The sequence below is a fragment of the Lepus europaeus genome, chromosome 10 (genome assembly GCF_033115175.1).
Source record: "Lepus europaeus isolate LE1 chromosome 10, mLepTim1.pri, whole genome shotgun sequence".
Lineage (NCBI taxonomy): Eukaryota > Metazoa > Chordata > Mammalia > Lagomorpha > Leporidae > Lepus > Lepus europaeus.
Genome location: NC_084836.1, coordinates 9074823 through 9092756, shown reverse-complemented (window position 1 = coordinate 9092756; position 17934 = coordinate 9074823). Strand labels below are relative to the sequence as shown.

General features: G+C 65.0%; 2 protein-coding genes across 3 annotated transcripts in view; one reads left to right on the top strand and one right to left on the bottom strand.

The window, feature by feature from the left end:
- MICALL1 (MICAL like 1) overlaps nucleotides 1-13767 on the top strand; it is a 25956-nt gene extending 12189 nt beyond the window's left edge. For both annotated transcript variants that reach the window (XM_062202861.1, XM_062202860.1), the window contains exons 6-16: nucleotides 578-1023; nucleotides 2130-2187; nucleotides 2918-3303; nucleotides 4299-4714; nucleotides 6859-6993; nucleotides 7400-7526; nucleotides 7622-7712; nucleotides 7803-7876; nucleotides 8801-8915; nucleotides 9094-9140; nucleotides 10017-13767. In XM_062202861.1, coding sequence (XP_062058845.1) covers nucleotides 578-1023; nucleotides 2130-2187; nucleotides 2918-3303; nucleotides 4299-4714; nucleotides 6859-6993; nucleotides 7400-7526; nucleotides 7622-7712; nucleotides 7803-7876; nucleotides 8801-8915; nucleotides 9094-9140; nucleotides 10017-10138 — 2017 coding nt within the window. In that variant the 3' untranslated portion in view covers nucleotides 10139-13767. The remainder of the gene's footprint in view (nucleotides 1-577; nucleotides 1024-2129; nucleotides 2188-2917; nucleotides 3304-4298; nucleotides 4715-6858; nucleotides 6994-7399; nucleotides 7527-7621; nucleotides 7713-7802; nucleotides 7877-8800; nucleotides 8916-9093; nucleotides 9141-10016) is intronic.
- On the bottom strand, nucleotides 12695-17934 carry C10H22orf23 (chromosome 10 C22orf23 homolog). The gene is made up of 7 exons (XM_062202862.1): nucleotides 17802-17934; nucleotides 17540-17651; nucleotides 16118-16180; nucleotides 13762-13944; nucleotides 13121-13249; nucleotides 12944-13044; nucleotides 12695-12782 (listed from the first exon to the last, which is right to left on the bottom strand). The coding sequence occupies exons 1-7, from the start codon at nucleotides 17841-17843 to the stop codon at nucleotides 12711-12713; spliced, it is 702 nt and encodes a 233-aa protein (XP_062058846.1). The 5' UTR covers nucleotides 17844-17934; the 3' UTR covers nucleotides 12695-12710.

The following is a 17934-nucleotide window of genomic DNA, read 5'->3' as shown; positions in this document are numbered from 1 at the left end:
GGTGTCCTGGGGAGGAGCCGCGGGTTAGTGCGGCGCCCGCGAGGGGACCCAGCCGCAGAACTGGGGTGTCCTGGGGAGGAGCCGTGGGTTAGTGCGGTGCCCGCGAGGGGACCCAGCGCAGAACTGGGGTGTCCTGGGGAGGAGCCGCGGGTTGCAGTAAACGCACTCGCAAAGGAACCCAGAGGCGCTCCCGGCACACACAGCCGTGACAGGAGCTCGAGTCCGCGGATGCACGCCTGGAGCCAGGGGCTGGGAGAACGGCCGGGCTTTGCCGCGTTCTAGACTCGGTTGGGTGAACGCCATCGATTGGATTTCCTGCCACGGCCATGTGGCCACATGCGCACTGTGTGTCACCTCTGCCGGGGACCCCGGCTTCTTCCTCTTGCAACGCACGCCAGCGGCAGGTTTCACAATCTCTATGGCCGATTACATGTGACTTTAACTGTTCCACTCTGCTCCCGAGGGTGCTGTTTTTCCTCTGGGAGGTGCAGGGCGCTGTGCTGGGGCCCCTCTGGCCAGCAGTTGGGAGGAGGGGCAGAGGGACAGCCCAGCGAAGCCCTGTCTTGTCACCCCACAGGTGTCGGCAGTGCTCCAGCACCCTGCTCCCCGGGGCTTACAGGAGCGGGCCCGAGGAGGGCACCTTCGTGTGCGCAGAACACTGTGCCAGGCTGGGCCCAGGAGGACGATCGGGACCCAGGTCCGGGCCACCCACACACCCAAGGCCGCCGCAGACCACCGAAGAGACCCAGGACGGGGAGGCAGGCAGCCCCGGCCCTCGTGTGGGTGCAGGGCCTGAAGCAGATGACTCCAAAGCCAGCCCCGAGGCCCGGCCCCAGATCGCCGCCAAGCCCCGGGTTCCCAGCAAATCCCAGGAGCTGACCAGCCCCCCAGCCGGCCGGCCCACGCCCGCCCCTAGGAAGGCGCCTGAGAGCCCAGCCCCGACGCCCCCGACACCCCGGCCCCGGTCCAGCCTGCAGCAGGACGGCTCGGCGGAGCAGGCTGGCAGCAGTGGCCTTGTGAACGGTGAGCGAGGGCCCGGCTGGGGCGGGCAGCGGGTGCCGGTCTGCATCCGTGTGTGTCGGGTGCACTGTTGTGCTGTGTGGCGTGTGCTGTGTGCCGTGTGGCATGTGCTGTGTGCTGTGTGCTGTGTGCTGTGCGTGTGCTGGGGCGTCCTGTGTTTCTGAAGCTGGAGCTGCCTGTGGCAAAGCGTTCTCCAGCGCCTCTGTGTGCCGGGCTCTGTTCCCGGCGCCGTGCGCCGCCCACTCCAGCGTGGGTTGGGACATTTGTGATCTTTGGTGTCCATCTTGTGTGCCCCAGGTCCAGCGTGGGTAGTGAGTGGACATCTGGGGACTGTGTGCATACTGGTGTCCTGAGCAGTCCCGGGCACGCCCTAGGCGACCTCTTGTGCCCTAGCTGGTGGCTGGCGAGAGCTTGGGCTGGGGGAGGGGCAAGGGACTGGCAGGGCGGGTGGCCTTGCCTGGGCTGCATGGGGACCCTGCCCACTCTCCCTGGCCCCGCTCTGCCTGGGTTTACCTGAGCTCGGGGGACACGCAGCGGCTTGTACGACGTGCGCTGCGCAGCCAGCCCTTACCTTGTCAGGGAAGACGCTGGAGTCTGAGTCGGGGGAGAGCCTCCCTGGGCCTCCCTGGGGCTTGCACCAGGACCTCCCGTGTCCGGTGCTGCTCAGTACTCATGGGGGCTGGCAGTGGGCCCAGCCCTGAGCTGGACCCTGGGACCCAGTTACTGTTCAGACCTGGTAGTGCCTTCAAGGTGCTACCAGTGGGGCAGAGAGGCAGGGGTCTCAGGGGTCTCAGGTGGATGTGGAAGCCATGTTCCAGTGGAGGGCAGGCGCAGGCACTGCGTGGGATTCCTAGGGGACACCTGGAAGCCAGGGGAGCTTCCTGGAGGAGGTGGCACCTGGGTTGAGTTGAGATGCTGTTTCCTGACTGCACATGCAAGCGGGGTCTCAGGTGGCCTGGCCTTGGCCCTCTGACCACTCTCCTGCTGACCTGGGCCGGAGTGCGAGGGTGCGGGAGGCTGTCATGACCATCTAGAGGGGGCACTCCTGGGCGGGGCAGGCACCCCCCTGCTGCCCCCACAGGCCTGGCTCACTCTCCTTTCCCATCCAGGAAGACTGCACGAGCCCCCTGTCCCCAGGCCGAGGGGGACACCCAAGCTGTCGGAGAGGTAGGCTGGGCCTGGGGGGCTTTCCTGCTCTGGGACAGAGGCCTCGCATGGGCTCGGGACGGGGAGGGAGAGCTGTGCGTGCATCCCCTCCCCTGCACTCCCTTGGATTCCCGTCGCCGCTGCAGTGGTCAGCAGCTCCTGGGGGGACAGCCACCCTGGAACCACTTCCCCTCCGCGGGCCCCACTGGAAAGTCCTGGAAAAGCGCGCCTGGCTCCCCGTTCCCCAGTCCCAGGACCCTGCTTCACAGCTGAGCCCGGGTGCTTGCAGCCCTGCAGGGGGCGCTGTGCTGCCTGCTTGTCTGGGGGGAGGTGGGTGGGCCAGGGCTGCACCGCAGGTACCATTTGCAGTGGGCCTGGCCTGCGGCAGGCCCTCGGGTGCTGGACACTGTGGCTCCCTGGGCCCTCAGTGGCCCTGTGCACCCGGGGTTCTTAGTCCCATTGGGCACATGGAGAAACTGACAGGCCGGGTGATGCCGCGGGGCCACACAGGCCCAGGGAGGCTCCTTTCCCCAGCAGCCGTGACTCGGGGCCTCCCGGGTCCAGCGGGGATGTGACTGTAACGGTCCCTTTCCGCCTTGGCCAGGATTGCCCCACAGGCCTGGGGGTGGGAGAAGGGAAGGGGTGGTTTCTCACCTGCCCCCTGTGAAACGGGCTCAGAGCCTTTGGGAGAGAGCAGGAGGCCGCTGTTCAGCCTCTGGGAATGGTTTCCTCTCCTCCCGCCTCCCTGCAGGACGCCGGCCCCCAGGAAGGACCCACCCTGGATCACACTGGTACAGGCGGAGCCCAAGAAGAAGCCAGCACCCCTGCCCCCAAGCGGCAGCCCTGCACCACCAAGGCGCGGCGGCCGACAGGGGGAGAGCAGAGGTGTGGAGGAGGTGGCCCAGCAGAGCCCTGCGGCCGCCCAGGAGCCCAAGCCCTACAACCCCTTTGAGGAGGACGAGGAGCAAGAGCAGGAGCAGGAGCAGGGGGAGGAGTCCCCAGTGGCCCCCAGCCCTGGCCCCGCCCACCCGGAGGCCACACCCAAGTCCCTGCATCCCTGGTATGGCATCACCCCCACCAGCAGCCCCAAGACTAAGAAGCGCCCCGCCCCGCGAGCGCCCAGCGCATCCCCGCTCGGTGAGTGCGTGCGCTGGAGCTCCCTGGTGGCCGGACACCTGCAGCCCTTGCTCTGTCCCTGCTGGTGCCGGGTGGGGTAGGGGGCCCCTCCGCAGACTGGAAACCACTGGGCTTCCCTGTGCCCTCTCGCTTACATTGGAAAGGCGGAAAATCAATCCGAACCTCTTCTGTGGGTGGCGGGGACCCAAGTACTTGTGCCATTACCTGCTGCCTCCCTCCAGGGTGCACATTAGCGGAGAGCCGGAAACAGAAGTGGAGCCCGGACTCAAACCCAGGCCCTGCAGCATGGGATGCAGGCATCTCAGGTGGTGCCTTAGCCACCGTGCCAGATGCCCGCTCTCCCAGTCTGTATGCCCTGGGCTTGGTCAGCTTCCAGCACGGCTGGGGTCTGGCTGCCTCTGAGCTCGCCAGGGCCGAGAGCATGTTAGACACGGCTGCAGTCGGGGTTTAGGTGGTCTCCCTGGAGCCTTGGGCCCCTGAGCCGTGCGTGGTCTGCGTGAGTAGAGGTAGAAGTGTAGGCAGGTTTGGGACGTGGCAGAAGGCCTGAGCTCTGGAGCCGGGCGCATCTGGCTGCCAGCCCAGCCCTGGCTGGGGGAGGTGGCTTCTCCCGTCTGAAGCAACAGATCTCAGGCCGGTGACAGGCTTGGGGGCGTGGACTCCGACCCCTGCAGGAGGATCCATGGCCCAGATCTGGCCACAGCAAGACTGCTCCTGCTCTCGCTCCCCCCCATCCCCCGGCCTCCCTTGCACCAGCTTTGCCTCTGGGCTCACTTGGGCGAGGGAGGGCGTGGAGGGGCAGAGCACTCCAGAGCACAGGCGGTGCTGGGTGGACGGCGAGGAGTGGATGCCCCGTGCGGCTAGGCACCTGCCACGCCCTTGCTGTTCCCGGGCCCTTGCCCCAGGCCCCTGTGCGGCACAGGGGACAGAGGACAGGTCAGGCGAGGCTGAGAGCCCTGCCTGGGCCCCTCACGCAACGCGCACTTGATCCTTCACAGCTCTGCATGCCTCCCGCCTCTCGCACTCGGAGCCCCCGTCGGCCACGCCGTCGCCCGCGCTCAGCGTGGAGAGCCTGTCGTCCGAGAGCTGCGGCCAGAGTGCCGGGGCCCAGCTGCTAGAGCCTCCGGCTGTGCCCAAGAGCTCCTCGGAGCCTGCCGTGCATGCCCCCGGCGCCCCTGGCAACTCCGCCAACCTCTCCACCAACTCCTCCCTGTCTTCCTCTGGGGAGCTGGCACAGCCCAGCATGGAGCAGACGCCACAGGCTGGCCCCAGCCTCGCCCCCAGGACGCGGGGCGGCCCAGGGCCCCAGCCAGCCAAGCCAAGCAGTGGTGCCACCCCCACCCCCCTCTCGGTGGCAGGAGACAGGAGCCCTGCGCCTTCGCCTGGAACCTCGTCCCCCCAGCTGCAGCTCAAGGTGAGTGCCGGGTCTGCTCTCAAGGGCAGGGACGTCCGGGCCTTCCCACCGCTGCTGGCCTCTGACTTCTGCAGTGGCCTTGGCCATGGCCCTCATTCAGCACCCTGCTGAGGGAGGCATAGGTCTGCCTATCCGTCTCTTCACCTGTCTACCAGGCCTCCCGCCTGTCGGTTCACCTGTCCCCCGGCCGGGCCCTCCAGCTGTTGTACCTCCAGGCATGGTTTGCCTGCACACTGGCCCACCGGGGATCCATCAGCCCGCCCCTGCAGCCCCACCCGCTGGGTCCACCATCCGGACCCCCATTCACCCCAGCTCTATTGGTGCCAGGCCCTGGCCAGAGTTATACTAAGACCGTGTCTTCGCCCTCCTGCTCAGTCTGCTCAGGGAGACAGGCAGCATGACTGTTCTAGAAGGCGGTCAGTGACGCACAGAGTGGAGGGCAGCGGCTGGGGCTCACTGGGCACCTCCCGTGTGGGCTGCCTGGACTCCAGAGGTGGTGGGACGTGGTGGTCCCTGTCCACATGGTGCTCACAGCCAGGTCAGGGGGAGGTGCTGGAGTTAGTGTGGGCAGGGGTCAGCCCTCACCAGGCCCAGGCTAGGAGCCTGGAAGCCAGGCTGGGTGTCCCACACAGGCCCGGGGCCCAGGCAGTTGAGCCAGGGTCTGCTGCCTCCCAGCATGTGCGTCCACAGATCAGAGCAGAGCAGCTGGGACACAGACCAGGCACTCTCATACGGGACGCGGATGTCGTGAGCTGTGGCTTACGTGTGTGCCTAACACCCAGCCTCAGATGGCTCCTTCTGCAGCTGCCTGTGCGCTGTGGGTAGTGGGCTGTGCGCGGTGGGTGGTGGGACGTGGGCTGTGCACAGTGGGCTGTGGGCTGTGGGCGGTGGGCTGTGCGCTGTGGGTGGTGGGCTGTGCGCTGTGGGCGGTGGGACGTGGGCTGTGCGCGGTGGGCTGTCTTCTTTCTCTGCTGCATGCCAACAGCCTGGGGTTGCTGGGGTCAGGAGTCCCCCTGGGCTCCCCTTGGTGAAGGGGCCGCTCCTGCCCCACCCTCCGCAGGTTCCCCTGTGCCCAAGGCCCGTAGCACACAGGCATCTGCAGATGCCAGCCGTGCAGGGCGCAGGGTGGCCCTCGGGGGGCACTGGTCGTCATGGTCTGGCCCTAACCCTGCGCCTTGCAAACATCACTCAGCCGGCCCTGGCCTGGGCAGCAGCCCCTGTGCGCGGACTCCTGCTCTGCCTGCACCTGACCCCCCCACCCCCAGCTTCCCCTCGCTATTGAGAGGACCCCCTGGGCTCCTAGGTGGTGGGAGGGTGGGGCCGGGGCCCTGGGGCTGTTGTCAACATTGATTTGCAGGAGCTGTGGCCAGGAAAGCCTGCAAACCCTGGAGGGGGAGGCTTTGGGCTTTGTGGCCCAGCTGGGCTCCCAGGGGTTTGTGGTGGGAGGGGCAGATCCCCAGCAGAGCTTCCTTGGCGAGGGGGGGGGGCTCCATCCCGCCCGCACCCCAGGGGTCAGAGAGAATCTCAAAGGCCCTGGTTCCAGCCCCAGCCCCAGCCATCTGGCGGGGCTGCCCTCTGGGAAGCAAGCACACTGCCTGCCCTGCTCTACCCTAGCACTGTCCCTGCCTCAGAGACCCGGAGCCCACCCCCGGCCTGCAAGAGTCTCCCCCACCCCGGCCTGCAAGAGTCTCCCCCACTCCGGCTGCGGGGAGAAGGCTGGGTTGCTTGGGCACTCCCAGCCGTGGTGCCGACGAGCGGGGAGCATAGATAGCTATGGCTGCTGTGTGGTGTCAGGGCCTCGTGTGCCCCAGAGGCGGTGCCGCCCGGCTGGGCTGGCCTCAGAGAGGGGAGGGGTCTGCCTGGAAGGATGCAGAGCCTGGGCTCATCAAGTGCAAAGCCCGGCGGGAGCCCCCGGAGACGCAGGACGGAACACAGTGGGTACAGGCATCAGTGTAGCCCTGGCTCCTGGGAGAGCTCGGGAAGTGGAAACGTTTCTTCAGGGCCTCAGAGCCGGCATTCGGGGACACTGTCTGCCCCCCACCCCGTCCCAGGCCTGCGGCCCTCCCTGCTCTCCGCAGGTCCACGCCATCAGCGGCGTGTGGGGGGCTCCCCTGACTCACCCTGCCTTATCTCCCTGCCTCCAGTCTTCCTGCAAGGAGAATCCTTTTAACCGGAAGCCATCCCCTGCCGCGTCCCCAGCCACCAAGAAGGCCACCAAAGGATCCAAGCCAGTGAGGCCACCTGCCCCAGGCCACGGCTTCCCACTCATCAAACGCAAGGTGCCAGTGGGGAGCGCCCGGTCGCCAGCCGGCCTGGGTCCCACACCCTCCCTTCCCAGCTACAGGCTTCCCGTGGGACTCCCTTGAGGCTGGGCCATCTTGGCCGCTGCCCTCTGATGTCCAGGAGGGGCCCTGGGGGGGCCCACCTGGGAGGCGGAGTGTCCAGCCCGGGGACTGAGGGCAGGGCAGGCGTGGTGCTGTCACCTTGTCACTCACAATAGCCCAAATGTCAGGCGCTCCCATGGCTGGTTAGAGTGTTCCAGAGCACCAGAGAAGGGGAGGGGTTTCCAGGGAGGGCAGGGGGCTGAGCATGGAGGGGCGGGGCTGCCTGCCTGCCCACGCCTGCCCAGCCTGGGGTCCAGGCCCGCGGAGCCTGCCGTGACCACCACAGTGTGCCCTGGCGCAGGTGCAGGCTGACCAGCACATCCCCGAGGAGGACATCCACGGAGAGATGGACACCATCGAGCGCCAGCTGGATGCCCTGGAGCACCGTGGGGTCCTGCTGGAGGAGAGGCTGCGTGGTGGCGTGAGCGGTGAGGGGCCCGGGGAGGGCCTGTGGTGGGCTGGGGTGGCGGGGAGCCGAGCTGGGACCCCTGGCAGCCCCGGCCTTGCTGGTGTCTGGTTCCAGAGGGCCGTGAGGACGACATGCTGGTGGACTGGTTCAGGCTCATCCACGAGAAGCACCTGCTGGTGCGGCGAGAGTCGGAGCTCATCTACGTGTGAGTGCCCCCTCCCCCGGCCCAGGGTCCTCCTGGCTCGGCACCGGGCCGCGCAGCCTGGCTAACGGCCGCCCTCTGCGCCCCCTGCAGCTTCAAGCAGCAGCACCTAGAGCAGCGCCAGGCCGACGTGGAGTATGAGCTCCGCTGCCTCCTCAACAAGCCGGGTGAGTGCAGCCACGGCCGCCCCGGCGACGGGGCCGGGGCTGGGGACGCAGGCAGAGACCCGCGGGCCCTGCAGAGGGCAGAGCGGGGGCCAGGGCTTTTTCCACTCCTGTGGCCCAGCACGCCCCGCCACGTCTCTGACAGCACAGGCAAGCCGTGCCGGCCGGCTGGGACAGCGGTCGGGCCCCTGCGCCCGCTGGGGGATGCCCCAGGACTTCCCAGGCCTCCCTGATCTCCAGGAGGCTGGGCGTGGCCGCAGCTCAGAGGGAGCCACAGTGACACCCTGTGGCCAGAGTGGGTGTAGCTGGGCTTGTCCAGCCCCCTGTGGTAGCCGCACATCCTAAGCTTGTGGGCCTGTCCGCAAGGCTGAGGACACCTGGGGTTCTGGCTGTCTCCCCATCCTGGCCCCGTGAAGCCTCGCGGGACCCCTGGAAACACGTGCTGGGCCCCCTGAGGGGCTTTGTGGGTAGCAGCCTCGTAGCTTTGTCTCTTTTTTAAAAATTTATTTACTAGAGAGGTAGATTCACAGAGAGAGGGAGAGACAGAGAGATATTAGGTTCTATCCACTGGTTCACTCCCCAAATGGCCACAACAGCCAGAGCTGAGCCAACCTGAAGACAGGAGCCAGGAGTGTCTTCCAGTTCTCCCACATGGGCACAGGGGCCATTCGGAAGTAGAGCAGTCAGGACTAGAACTGGCACCCAAATGGGATGCCAGTGCCACAGGCAGAGGCTTAACCCAGAGCCACGGCGCCCAGCCCGTCCTTGGATCTTTGTTTCCTGGAGAACTTGCAGCCCCACCCGCCTCTCTGCACCCGGTACCTAGCTCGGAGCTGGGCCCCCCGCACTCAGGCACTGGCCTCCGGCATCCTGGGGCGGAAGAGGGTTTTCCCACTGCTCACGCCCCTGACTTTCCTCCCTGGGCAGAGAAGGACTGGACGGAGGAGGACCGGGTGCGGGACAAGGTGCTGATGCAGGAGCTTGTCACCCTCATCGAGCAGCGCAACGCCATTGTCAACTGCCTGGACGAGGACCGGCAGAGGTGCTCTGGCGGGGGGAGGGGCCCATGGGCAGGGCCTAGTCTGAGACCCAGTCCCACAGCTGTAGGCCCGGCCAGCACAGCCCGCCCCAGCCCTTGGTGGCCCTGGCAGCTGGAAGGGACACGGGGATGGTCTGGCCCTTGCTCCTCGGGGCACTCGAGCTTCCCGTTCTCACTCCAGGGAGGAAGAGGAAGACAAGATGTTGGAAGCCATGATCAGGAAGAAAGGTGAGGCCCTCCTGGGGGAGGAGGCTGGTTCCGGCCATAAGAACTCCTGTGTGTTTTCAGCTGGGGGGGTGGGGAGTGGACAGGGCACCGCTGCATGGCTGTGCGCCGTCGCCTTAGCCTGGATTTTGCTGTGAAGGCTGTGCATGGTAAGGGAGGCCAGCTCTCGGCCGGGAAGGCCGTGGCCGGCTTGGAGGATAACTGTGGGGTGCCCTGATGGCCACAGGGAGGACTGGTCCGTTGGGGAGTTGGAGTAGGGGCTGCGGGTTGACAGTGTGCCTGGATCGGACACAGGAGTCCTGGGCTGCCAGTCAGGGCTCCTGGGGTTTTCCTTAGTTCCAACAGTGACTCACTTTGTGGCCTTGTGGGTAAGTTGTGACTCAGGCCGGAGTCTGACCACGCGGCTTCCAGCCACAGCTCTTGGCACGGATGAGCTGGGCGCCGGGGCCAACCTCTCCACATCCGAGGCGCCGGGGTGGTGGCGGCCACCCCTCCCGCCGTGCACTCCACACTGTCTCAGTCCAGGGCCTGGCGCCCACAGACGGCACAGGTGGTGCGAGCCTGTTCCAGAGACCGACGTTCTCCGCCGACGCTCGGTCTCGGGGAGGTGCTTTCTGAGGTTCCCCCTAGCGTGGCAGTTGGCATTTGTGTTGGAACGCAGGAGCTGTGAGCCCAGGCCGGGAGAATCAGGCTGGCCTGGTGTGTGTCTCCTGGTCCCTACTGTGCCAGGGAAGAAGTTTCCCAGGCTCCAGAGTGATGGGAGGCCGGGAAAGGTGTGAAGGGACCCACCGAGCCCTGCTGGCTGGCATCCGGGGCCTACCCCAGAAAGAGCCCCTCCCCTTCCTTACTTCATCGCCTGCCCCCCTTCCTCTTCCTCAGAGTTCCAGAGGGAGGCGGAACCCGAGAGCAAGAAGAAGGGCAAGTTCAAGACCATGAAGGTGCTGAAGCTGCTAGGGAACAAGCGTGACGCCAAGAGCAAGGCCCCCGGCGACAAGAGCTAGCGGCGTGGGAGCCGCTCCCGGGTCAGCCGCAGGAGAGATGGCTTAGGGTGGGCAGCCCCGCAGGGGCGGCCTCTCCCTCCTCAGGGTCCGCCGGCTGGTCCCCCTTCTCTGCTGCGGGCAGCCGGGACTCAGCCCCGCCTCACTGGATTCTGAGAACTCCACCCACTCTGGTCAGGAGCAGAGGCAGGGCGGGCGCCGGGGCCCTGTCTCCCTGGCCAGCGCAGGCCCCCCGCACCCCCTCGCTCGGGAGCGGTTTGTGAAGGCTCTGGTTCGGTCTGAGTTAGCTGCTGGGTGGGCCGCGCTGTGGCAGACAGCAGTGAGCCTGGCCCGCACGTCCCTTCTCTCCCCAGCTGCAGGGAAACCCGCTCCCCGCAGCGCAGGGCTGCAGGGCCGTGCTGGGGCAGGGGCTGCCCCGTTAACAACCCCGCGGGGAGAGGTGGGCCCTGGCCGCTACTGTGCTGACATAGGTGCTAACCCTGGTTCTGTCCTGTCGGCTGGCCCTCACTTCGGCTTCCTCTCGTGCCCCCGGCCCAGCAAGAGGCACCTGTGGGGTCATTGCTAGCCTGTCTCCCCCGGTGAGGGACTGCAGGCCACTCAGCCACCTGGAGGGCCGTGGGAGGGGAGGGATCGTGGCCTTCCTGGGACATGAGCCGCAGCTGTGGATCTGAGCACTGTGCCCTACGCTGTCGCCGGGATGCCCCAGGGCCCCTAGCTGCCCTCTCTTTTGCGAGGACACCACGCTGGATGAACTCTCACTGGCCCTCACCAGGAATCCCCGGAGACCACTCGGGCCACGGCCACGCCTGCCTTCCTGCCTGCCCCTGCCGCACCTCGGGGCCAGGCATCCCGGGCTGCCCTGAAGGACCTGGGCCACGCTGGGGCGGTTTACCTAGAGCAGGGCGGGGGACCTGTGTGCGCCGAGGGCCACCTGGATATCGAGCCGTCGTTCGCGAGCCTACAAAATGATCAACTGAAAACCGAGCCTGCTATGGATGTGTTGAATTTCCAGTCCCACCCGCGGTTGCCTCGGCAGGGCCAGACCAGATGATTCTGTGGGCCTTCTACAGCCCCCGGCCCCGATGGGCCCCTGCCCCTGAAGAGGGCCCTCGAAGGGAGCCGTCTCCTTCCAAACGTGCTGGGTGACAACCGTCTCCAAGGCCTGTGGGGACAGCAGGCAACAGAGGTGAAGCCGGCTGCGTGTAACCTGAGGGTTGGCTCAGAATCAGGAGGTGAGTGGTGGAGCGGCCGAGCCCCGTGTTGGCGGCTGGAGCTGGAGCTGGCGGGTAGGAGTGGGCCCAGGGAGGCCGGGCCTTTCTCCGCAGACGGTATGTGTGTGTGCACACATGCATGTGTGTGTGTGTGTGCGCGTGCACGAGTGCTGACAGCTCACGTGCCTGTGAAGTGGGGGTTGTCGGGCCGGGCTGTTGTCCGGGGGCAGGGCTGTCAGGGTGGACGGCGGCTGACCCGTCACGCTGCACCCCTGCCTGCAGGTTCCTCTGGGTGTGTGGACAGAGGCTTCCCCTGAGCCAGCACTAACCTGTTGGTTGTGCAAGCTGCAGTGCAGGTCACGTGGCCTGGACAGCCAGGAAGCGGTGGCTGACAAACCCACAGTAGTTTGGGGACTTGTGGGGACAGGAAAAGAAGAGGGTGCTGCAGCAGCCAGGGCTTGTGGGTGTCGGCAGCCTGGGGCCCAGGCCAGGTGGGGGCTCCTTCCTTGTCAGCCGAGTCCCCCCAGCAGCACTGGGGGAGGGGGCTCGCAGATGCAGACGGGGCTGGGGCCCTGGGTGTTGCTCAAGGTCACGAGTGCATGCTGGGAGTGGAACTCCCGAGCCTGGCTCTTCCAGCAGGCTCCCTAGGCTGTAAAGCTAACTTAGCCCTGAGTGGCCACTCGCTAGGTCAGTGCCCTTGGTTGTAAGATCTTGAGAGCTTTATTTTCTACCACCATTATCTCAAGTTTACAGAAATTCAAGTGCTCGTGAGTGTTGCTTCATTGGCACTTGAAACATCCCAGTAGGTCGCTGGACACGCACCTGTGCAGAGGTCCCAGTAGGTTATCAGGGGCGTCACTCACTGAATAAGCCTTAGCCCTCCGAAAACAAGGCAGTGTGTGCGGTGACCCAAGTTAAATGTATTCTATTGGCCAGTTCGTTGTCAAACATTTGCCCAAGGCTGTACGAAGTCAAATTTGCTGGTCCTAAGATGGGTGTGATGAAAGAAATTGTGTTCATTCCCAGGGTACACAGGCTGGAGGGGGCGGGAAGGGAGGAGAGCCCACTGGGTGACCTTGGACAAGGTCGCAGGACGTGGGCGTGGCTTTTGCTGTGACTGGGGCCCTTTTCCCGAGAAACCGTTCAGTCTGTCTGAGGCTGCAGGTCTCAGCGGCTCCAAGAGCAGGGCCGTGGTGTCCCTGGGCAGCGTCCAGGGTGCTGTGGGTGCCCTGGGCTCCCCAAGGCAGGGCAGTGCTGTGTGGCCAGGCAACACGGCTGGAGGCCAGAGTGGCTGGGCTGACTGGGTGATGACCCTGCGCGGTGAGGGGTGGGCCCCAGTGGCCAAGGCCGGGCTCCAGGGCTGATTAAGCGATGGCAAGAGCCCTCCGAAGCTCCTCGCTCCGCTTGCGGTCAATGTCTTCCATCTCCCGCAGTTTCTGCAAAGAGCAACAGGGAGAGCTGGTGTTCGGGGCTGGAGCTCGGGGAGCCAGAGCGTGGCCCCGAGAGCCGCAGCTGCAGCCAGCCCACCCGTCCTCACGTCTCTGGCCCCGCACTTGGGCTGGGCCCGACCGCGCAGCCCTCCGATGCTTCCTCCTACCTGGGAGATCTCGGTGAGGATGATGGCTCGGTACTGCTTGCCCTGTCCCAGGGCCTCCATGGCGGCCAGGAATTCTTTCCTCTCCTGGATTTCCTTCACCACTGCACAGGGGAGGGGGCCCTCAGTGCCCGGGCTGGGGGGCCTGTGGGGCCGGCCCGCAGCCCCCCAGGGGCTCACATTCTTCAAAGCGGTCCAGCTTGGGGCTCGGGTCCCGCCGCGCCGGAGGTGCCTTTCTCCTCCGTCCCTCTGTGTCCTTCCCCTTGGCAAAGAGGTCTTGGAGTCTCCGCTTCTCCTTCTCCAGGTCTCCTGGGGGGCCCAGAAGTGGCCAGGGAGGGTGCGAGGGGCGCCCCCTTCACAGTCTTTTCCACTCAGGCCCCGCCCCTTCTCCCCTGGGGGCACCTGAGCTTGTGAGAGGGGCAGGAAGAGACAAACCCACAGCTGCTCTGGCGCAGACCAGGCTGTGGAAACTGAGGCCTGAGCCCTGCAGAGGGGCAGCCTGAGCGCAGGGGCGGGGCCAGCAGCGACAGAAACCAAGGGACAAGGCTGGAGCAGGGCGCTGCTCGGCAGAGACCGGCAGGGCCCAGCTAACTGAAAAGTTCTTGGGGAAAAAAAGAGGAACGGGCCCTCCGTCCCCCGCAGCCAGCTCCCTGTGTCTGACTACCTCTGAACACCACGCAGCGGGCACGAGAGCGTTAGTACAAAGGCGACCTGGTTCCATGTGGCCTCCCCTGCCCCGTGTCTGCCCCCCCCCCGCCCCCACGCCCGCTTGCACACACACACACACCCGGCAGGCCCTCGCTGGGGGCCCTGGCACTCACTCGTGGCCCGAGGCTTGAACTGCTCCCGGCTGTAGGCCCCGTTGGCTTGGCAGAGGCCGGCGGGCCGCAGGTGGGGCCGGGCCGCCAGGATGGGGGGCAGGTAGATGGCCGGGGCCGGCTGCCTGCAAGGTGAGCCCCTCTGGCTGGACGTCGGGCTACACTGCAGAGGCAAAGCGTCCCCTCCTGGGGGAGGGAGGGTCCGGTGGGAGGAGCCCCCTGGCTGGTCTGTGTTTCCTTAACAAAAGTGGCGACAGCTCAGAGGAGGCCTCCCTGTCCTGTGTCAGGCCCACCCTCTGCGGGCCGTGTCACTGTGCAGAGGTCCCGTGCAGGGGGAGTCTGTTTCCAAACACTGGGTTATGCTCTATTCAATTCAGTAACAGGCTCTTCCCACTTAACAGCGCATCACAGACACTTTCCAGAGAAATCCCAAGTGTAACTTATTTTTATAGCTATTTACCAGTCCTCAGTGTGCACCTTATTTATTCCGCTGGCCTTTGAGTTTCAGAAACTTCAGGTTGTTCTTCCCAGGTGTGTGTGTGTTTTGTTTTGTTTCTTTTTTACTACTTCAAACGATGCTGCAATAAACATCTTTGTATGTCAAAGTCTGTGTTGGCGCTTTTAATTCTGTAGATAACTTCTTAAACTTGCCACAGGCAGAGAGGGACAACGTGGACGGTGATAGACACCTGCCCCTCCTGCTGTCTGCTCCCTCCCCACTGGCCCCTTCCCCCAGGCCAGCCAAGCCTGCCACTTCCTGTCTGGTCAGTTGGCTGCACAAAGGCAGGCCCCACTCACGGTCGATCCTTTGTACTTCCGGTTCCGGTCAGCACAGAGGTACCGGGCATCTGTGTGCCCAGCCTGGACACCAAGGGGGAAGACAAGTCCCGCCCTCCGGGGCTCACGCTGGGGTCAGGTGACGACAGGTGGTGTCCTCAGCACCAGTGCCTCCTCGATTTCAGTGTTGGAGGTGGTCAGGGGAGGCCTCAGGGAGGCAACACTTGAGGGCAGACCCAAGCTTTGTAGGCATCTGGGGAAGGCGCTCTAGGCCGAGGGGACGGCGGCAGCCAAGCCCAGAGCCCGCACAGGAGCTGCCAGAAAGCCAACGGCAGCAGAGGTCAGAGGTCACGGCAGTCTCGGGAGAGACGCTTCTACCTTGTGTGAGCTGGGATGCCAGGATGAGGTTTAAGGGGAGGAGTGATCCTTGGGCTGTGCCAGGGTCAAGGCCACTCAGGTACTGTGGAGGGCCCATGGGGACCCGGGCAGCCAGAGGAGGCACAGGGTCAGCAGACAGGCCAGTGCGCTGGAGGTGGGGTCGGGGCGGCTCCAGGGCACTGAGGAACCGGAGGTGGCACCGGAGCTGGGTCAGGTCTGCCTTCCTCCGCCCCCGTCCCACTCCTGCTTTTGCCCCTCCCTTTGGCCCACTCCCAGCAAATAATTCTGGCCTAGGTAACTCTGGGCATCAGGTTAAGGAAGGGGAGTTGTGGCTTGCAGTGGAATGTAGGTTACGCTTCCAAACGATGAGCAGGATTCTGTTCCGAGGAGAGAAGCAGGGAGGGGCGGGGATTCTGAGAATCCCCAGGACATGCTGCTTGCAGTTCTGCTGTGGGGGCACCAGACGAGGAGCCTGCTGAGCGTGGGGACTGAGTTCTACAGGTCACATGGGGCACGGCACTGGCCTTTGGCCACTGAGTTGTCCTCCGACTCTGAACTAGCCTGACACGCCTCCCCCCGGCGGCCAGTGCTGGACAGGTGCTCCAGGACCTGCCTCTGCCTCTCCGATGCCCTCCCGACCGGCTCGAGTCCTTCCCTGGAGAAGGCAGCAGCTTTTGATGGAGTGAATACGAGTCTGGCCTCTCCCTCTCAGGTGGAAGTCGACGGCTCTGTTCAGGTCCACTCAGTGAGGTCACAGGACGTCAGAGTTGTTTCCAAGATCCCGGGGGGGCGCCCTGCTACCCACTGCCGCTGTGGCAAGGCCCTGCCTGTCCTTCCCGGGTGTGGGATTCAGACATCGCTTTGTGTCTGCTGGCTCCCGGAGTGGGAGACACAGGAGGAAGACACAGGCACATTTCCTGGGGAGGGCTCCCGCGGCGTGGGAGGGGCGCAGCCGTGGTGAGGCCCCTCTGACTGTGCAGGGAGTCTCAGTGGGGCCACGCTCCCTTGGGAAGGTCACTGAGGCTGCACTGCAAGTGGCTTATTGTGTCAGGAGCCACGTCCCAGGAAGACAAAGGCCTCGCAAGCTCAGTTCCCCAGGAGCAAGGATCAGAAGTACTTTCCATTTTTTTCGGTCTTTCCCAATGGGGTCCCTTCCCTCTTAAGCACACCCCTCCACCCAGGAAGACTGTGGACTGCCCCTTACTTTTCATGGTGTCCCTGAGGTGGCGCTGCTGGAAGTTGGTCAGCTTGGATTCTTTCATCATCACTGCAAGATAAAGACGCTTCCGTGAGGCCTCCTAGCCAGTCAGGTAAACCCATCATAGTGCGCTGGAATGTCAGATTCTATCATCCTTACCTCCGCTCTCTTTACAGAAAGTTTGAGAGGGAGAGGGAGAGAAGAGAGAGGAGAGAGGAGAGAGGAGAGAGGAGAGAGGAGAGAGGAGAGAGGAGAGAGGAGAGAGGAGAGAGGAGAGAGAGAGAGAGAGAGACCGGAGCCAGGCTGAAGCTGGAAGCTGGGAACTCTGCCCAGGTGCCCACGTGGGTGGCAGGAGCCCAGTTACTTGAGCCACCCATTCCCTCCCAGAGCCCCTGGTAGCAGGAAGCCGGAGCCAGGAGCCAGGAGCCAGGAATCGAACCCAGGCACCTGATAGGCGACACTGAGTTCCCTGCCTCCAGGCGCTCCCTCTCCGTCTCCTGGTTCATGCTCTCACAGCACTCATCACCACCTAACGCTGTTTAATTAATCTACTTATGATGTAGCGCACTTCGCTGTGACATGAGCTTTACCCAGCAAGGGTTTCTCCGTTTCTTTGCTGTGATAGCCCCAGCACCTAGCAGTGTTGAAAGCTTTACATTTTTGTTGCTGTCAATACTTTTTTTATTTTATTATTATTATTATTGACAGGCAGAGTGGACAGTGAGAGAGAGAGACAGAGAGAAAGGTCTTCCTTTTTGCCGTTGGTTCACCCTCCAATGGCCGCTGCGGCCCGCGCACCGCTGATCTGAAGCCAGGAGCCAGGTGCTTCTCCTGGTCTCCCATGCAGGTGCAGGGCCCAAGGACCTGGGCCATCCTCCACTGCCTTCCTGGGCCACAGCAGAGAGCTGGACTGGAAGAGGGGCAACCGGGACACAATCCGGCGCCCCGACCGGGACTAGAACCCGGTGTGCCGGCGCTGCAGGCGGAGGATTAGCCTAGTGAGCCGCGGCGCCGACCTCATTGCTGTCAATACTTGCTCATTCAGGTGCCAGGTGCTGGAGCCACAGGTCTGAGGCAGACTCCTGCCTGGTGGGATTTAGGATCTGGGGGAGCAGGCAGAACCCTGACGACCCGACCACAGGTTGTGCTAAGTCCAGCGGAGGAAGACGTTATCTCGAGTGGGAGGGCCACTCGGGTCCGGCCTGGCCGCGGTGGGGGGAGCTTCGGCCTCCCTGGGAAAGGGCGGGTGGGAGGCACCCGGGCTTACTCTACAGCCTCAGCTCTGCCTTTTGGCCCCGTGCAGGCCCCAGCGCCCTGCGCCTAGCCGCATCCCGGGCTCCCTGTTTGCAAAGGAGAGCAGGGGCTGCGAGAGCTGAGTCAGGGAGCAACGCGGTCACCATCGCCCTTCTCGCTGCCTTTAACGCTGACCTCGGAGCAGCTCGCAGGTCCCCGGGGTGTACGTGGCCGGCTTGGGGCAGCGCCAGGGCTCCGCTCCTTTGGTCACTGCCTCCGCCGTCTCCCGCGAAGCCACGGGAGGACCCTAAGGGAAGGAGAGACGCCACGTCGCACCCCGGCCCTGACCCGCAACCTCTGCTCCCGCAAGCCCCCAGGCCCCGGAAACCTGGGAGCAGGGGTCGGGCAGCCCGGAATCGTGACGTCACCGGCGCCTACCGGGGCCCGATCCTCTCACCCCGACACCCGGGCTGGTACACATCGAATCCTCATGCTTCATCCTGACCCGCTCGGGCGGTGCCCCGCTGCCCGCTGAGAGCGGCAGGGGGCTCCTGGCGACGGAGACCACGCTCCGCGACGGCACCCGCGCC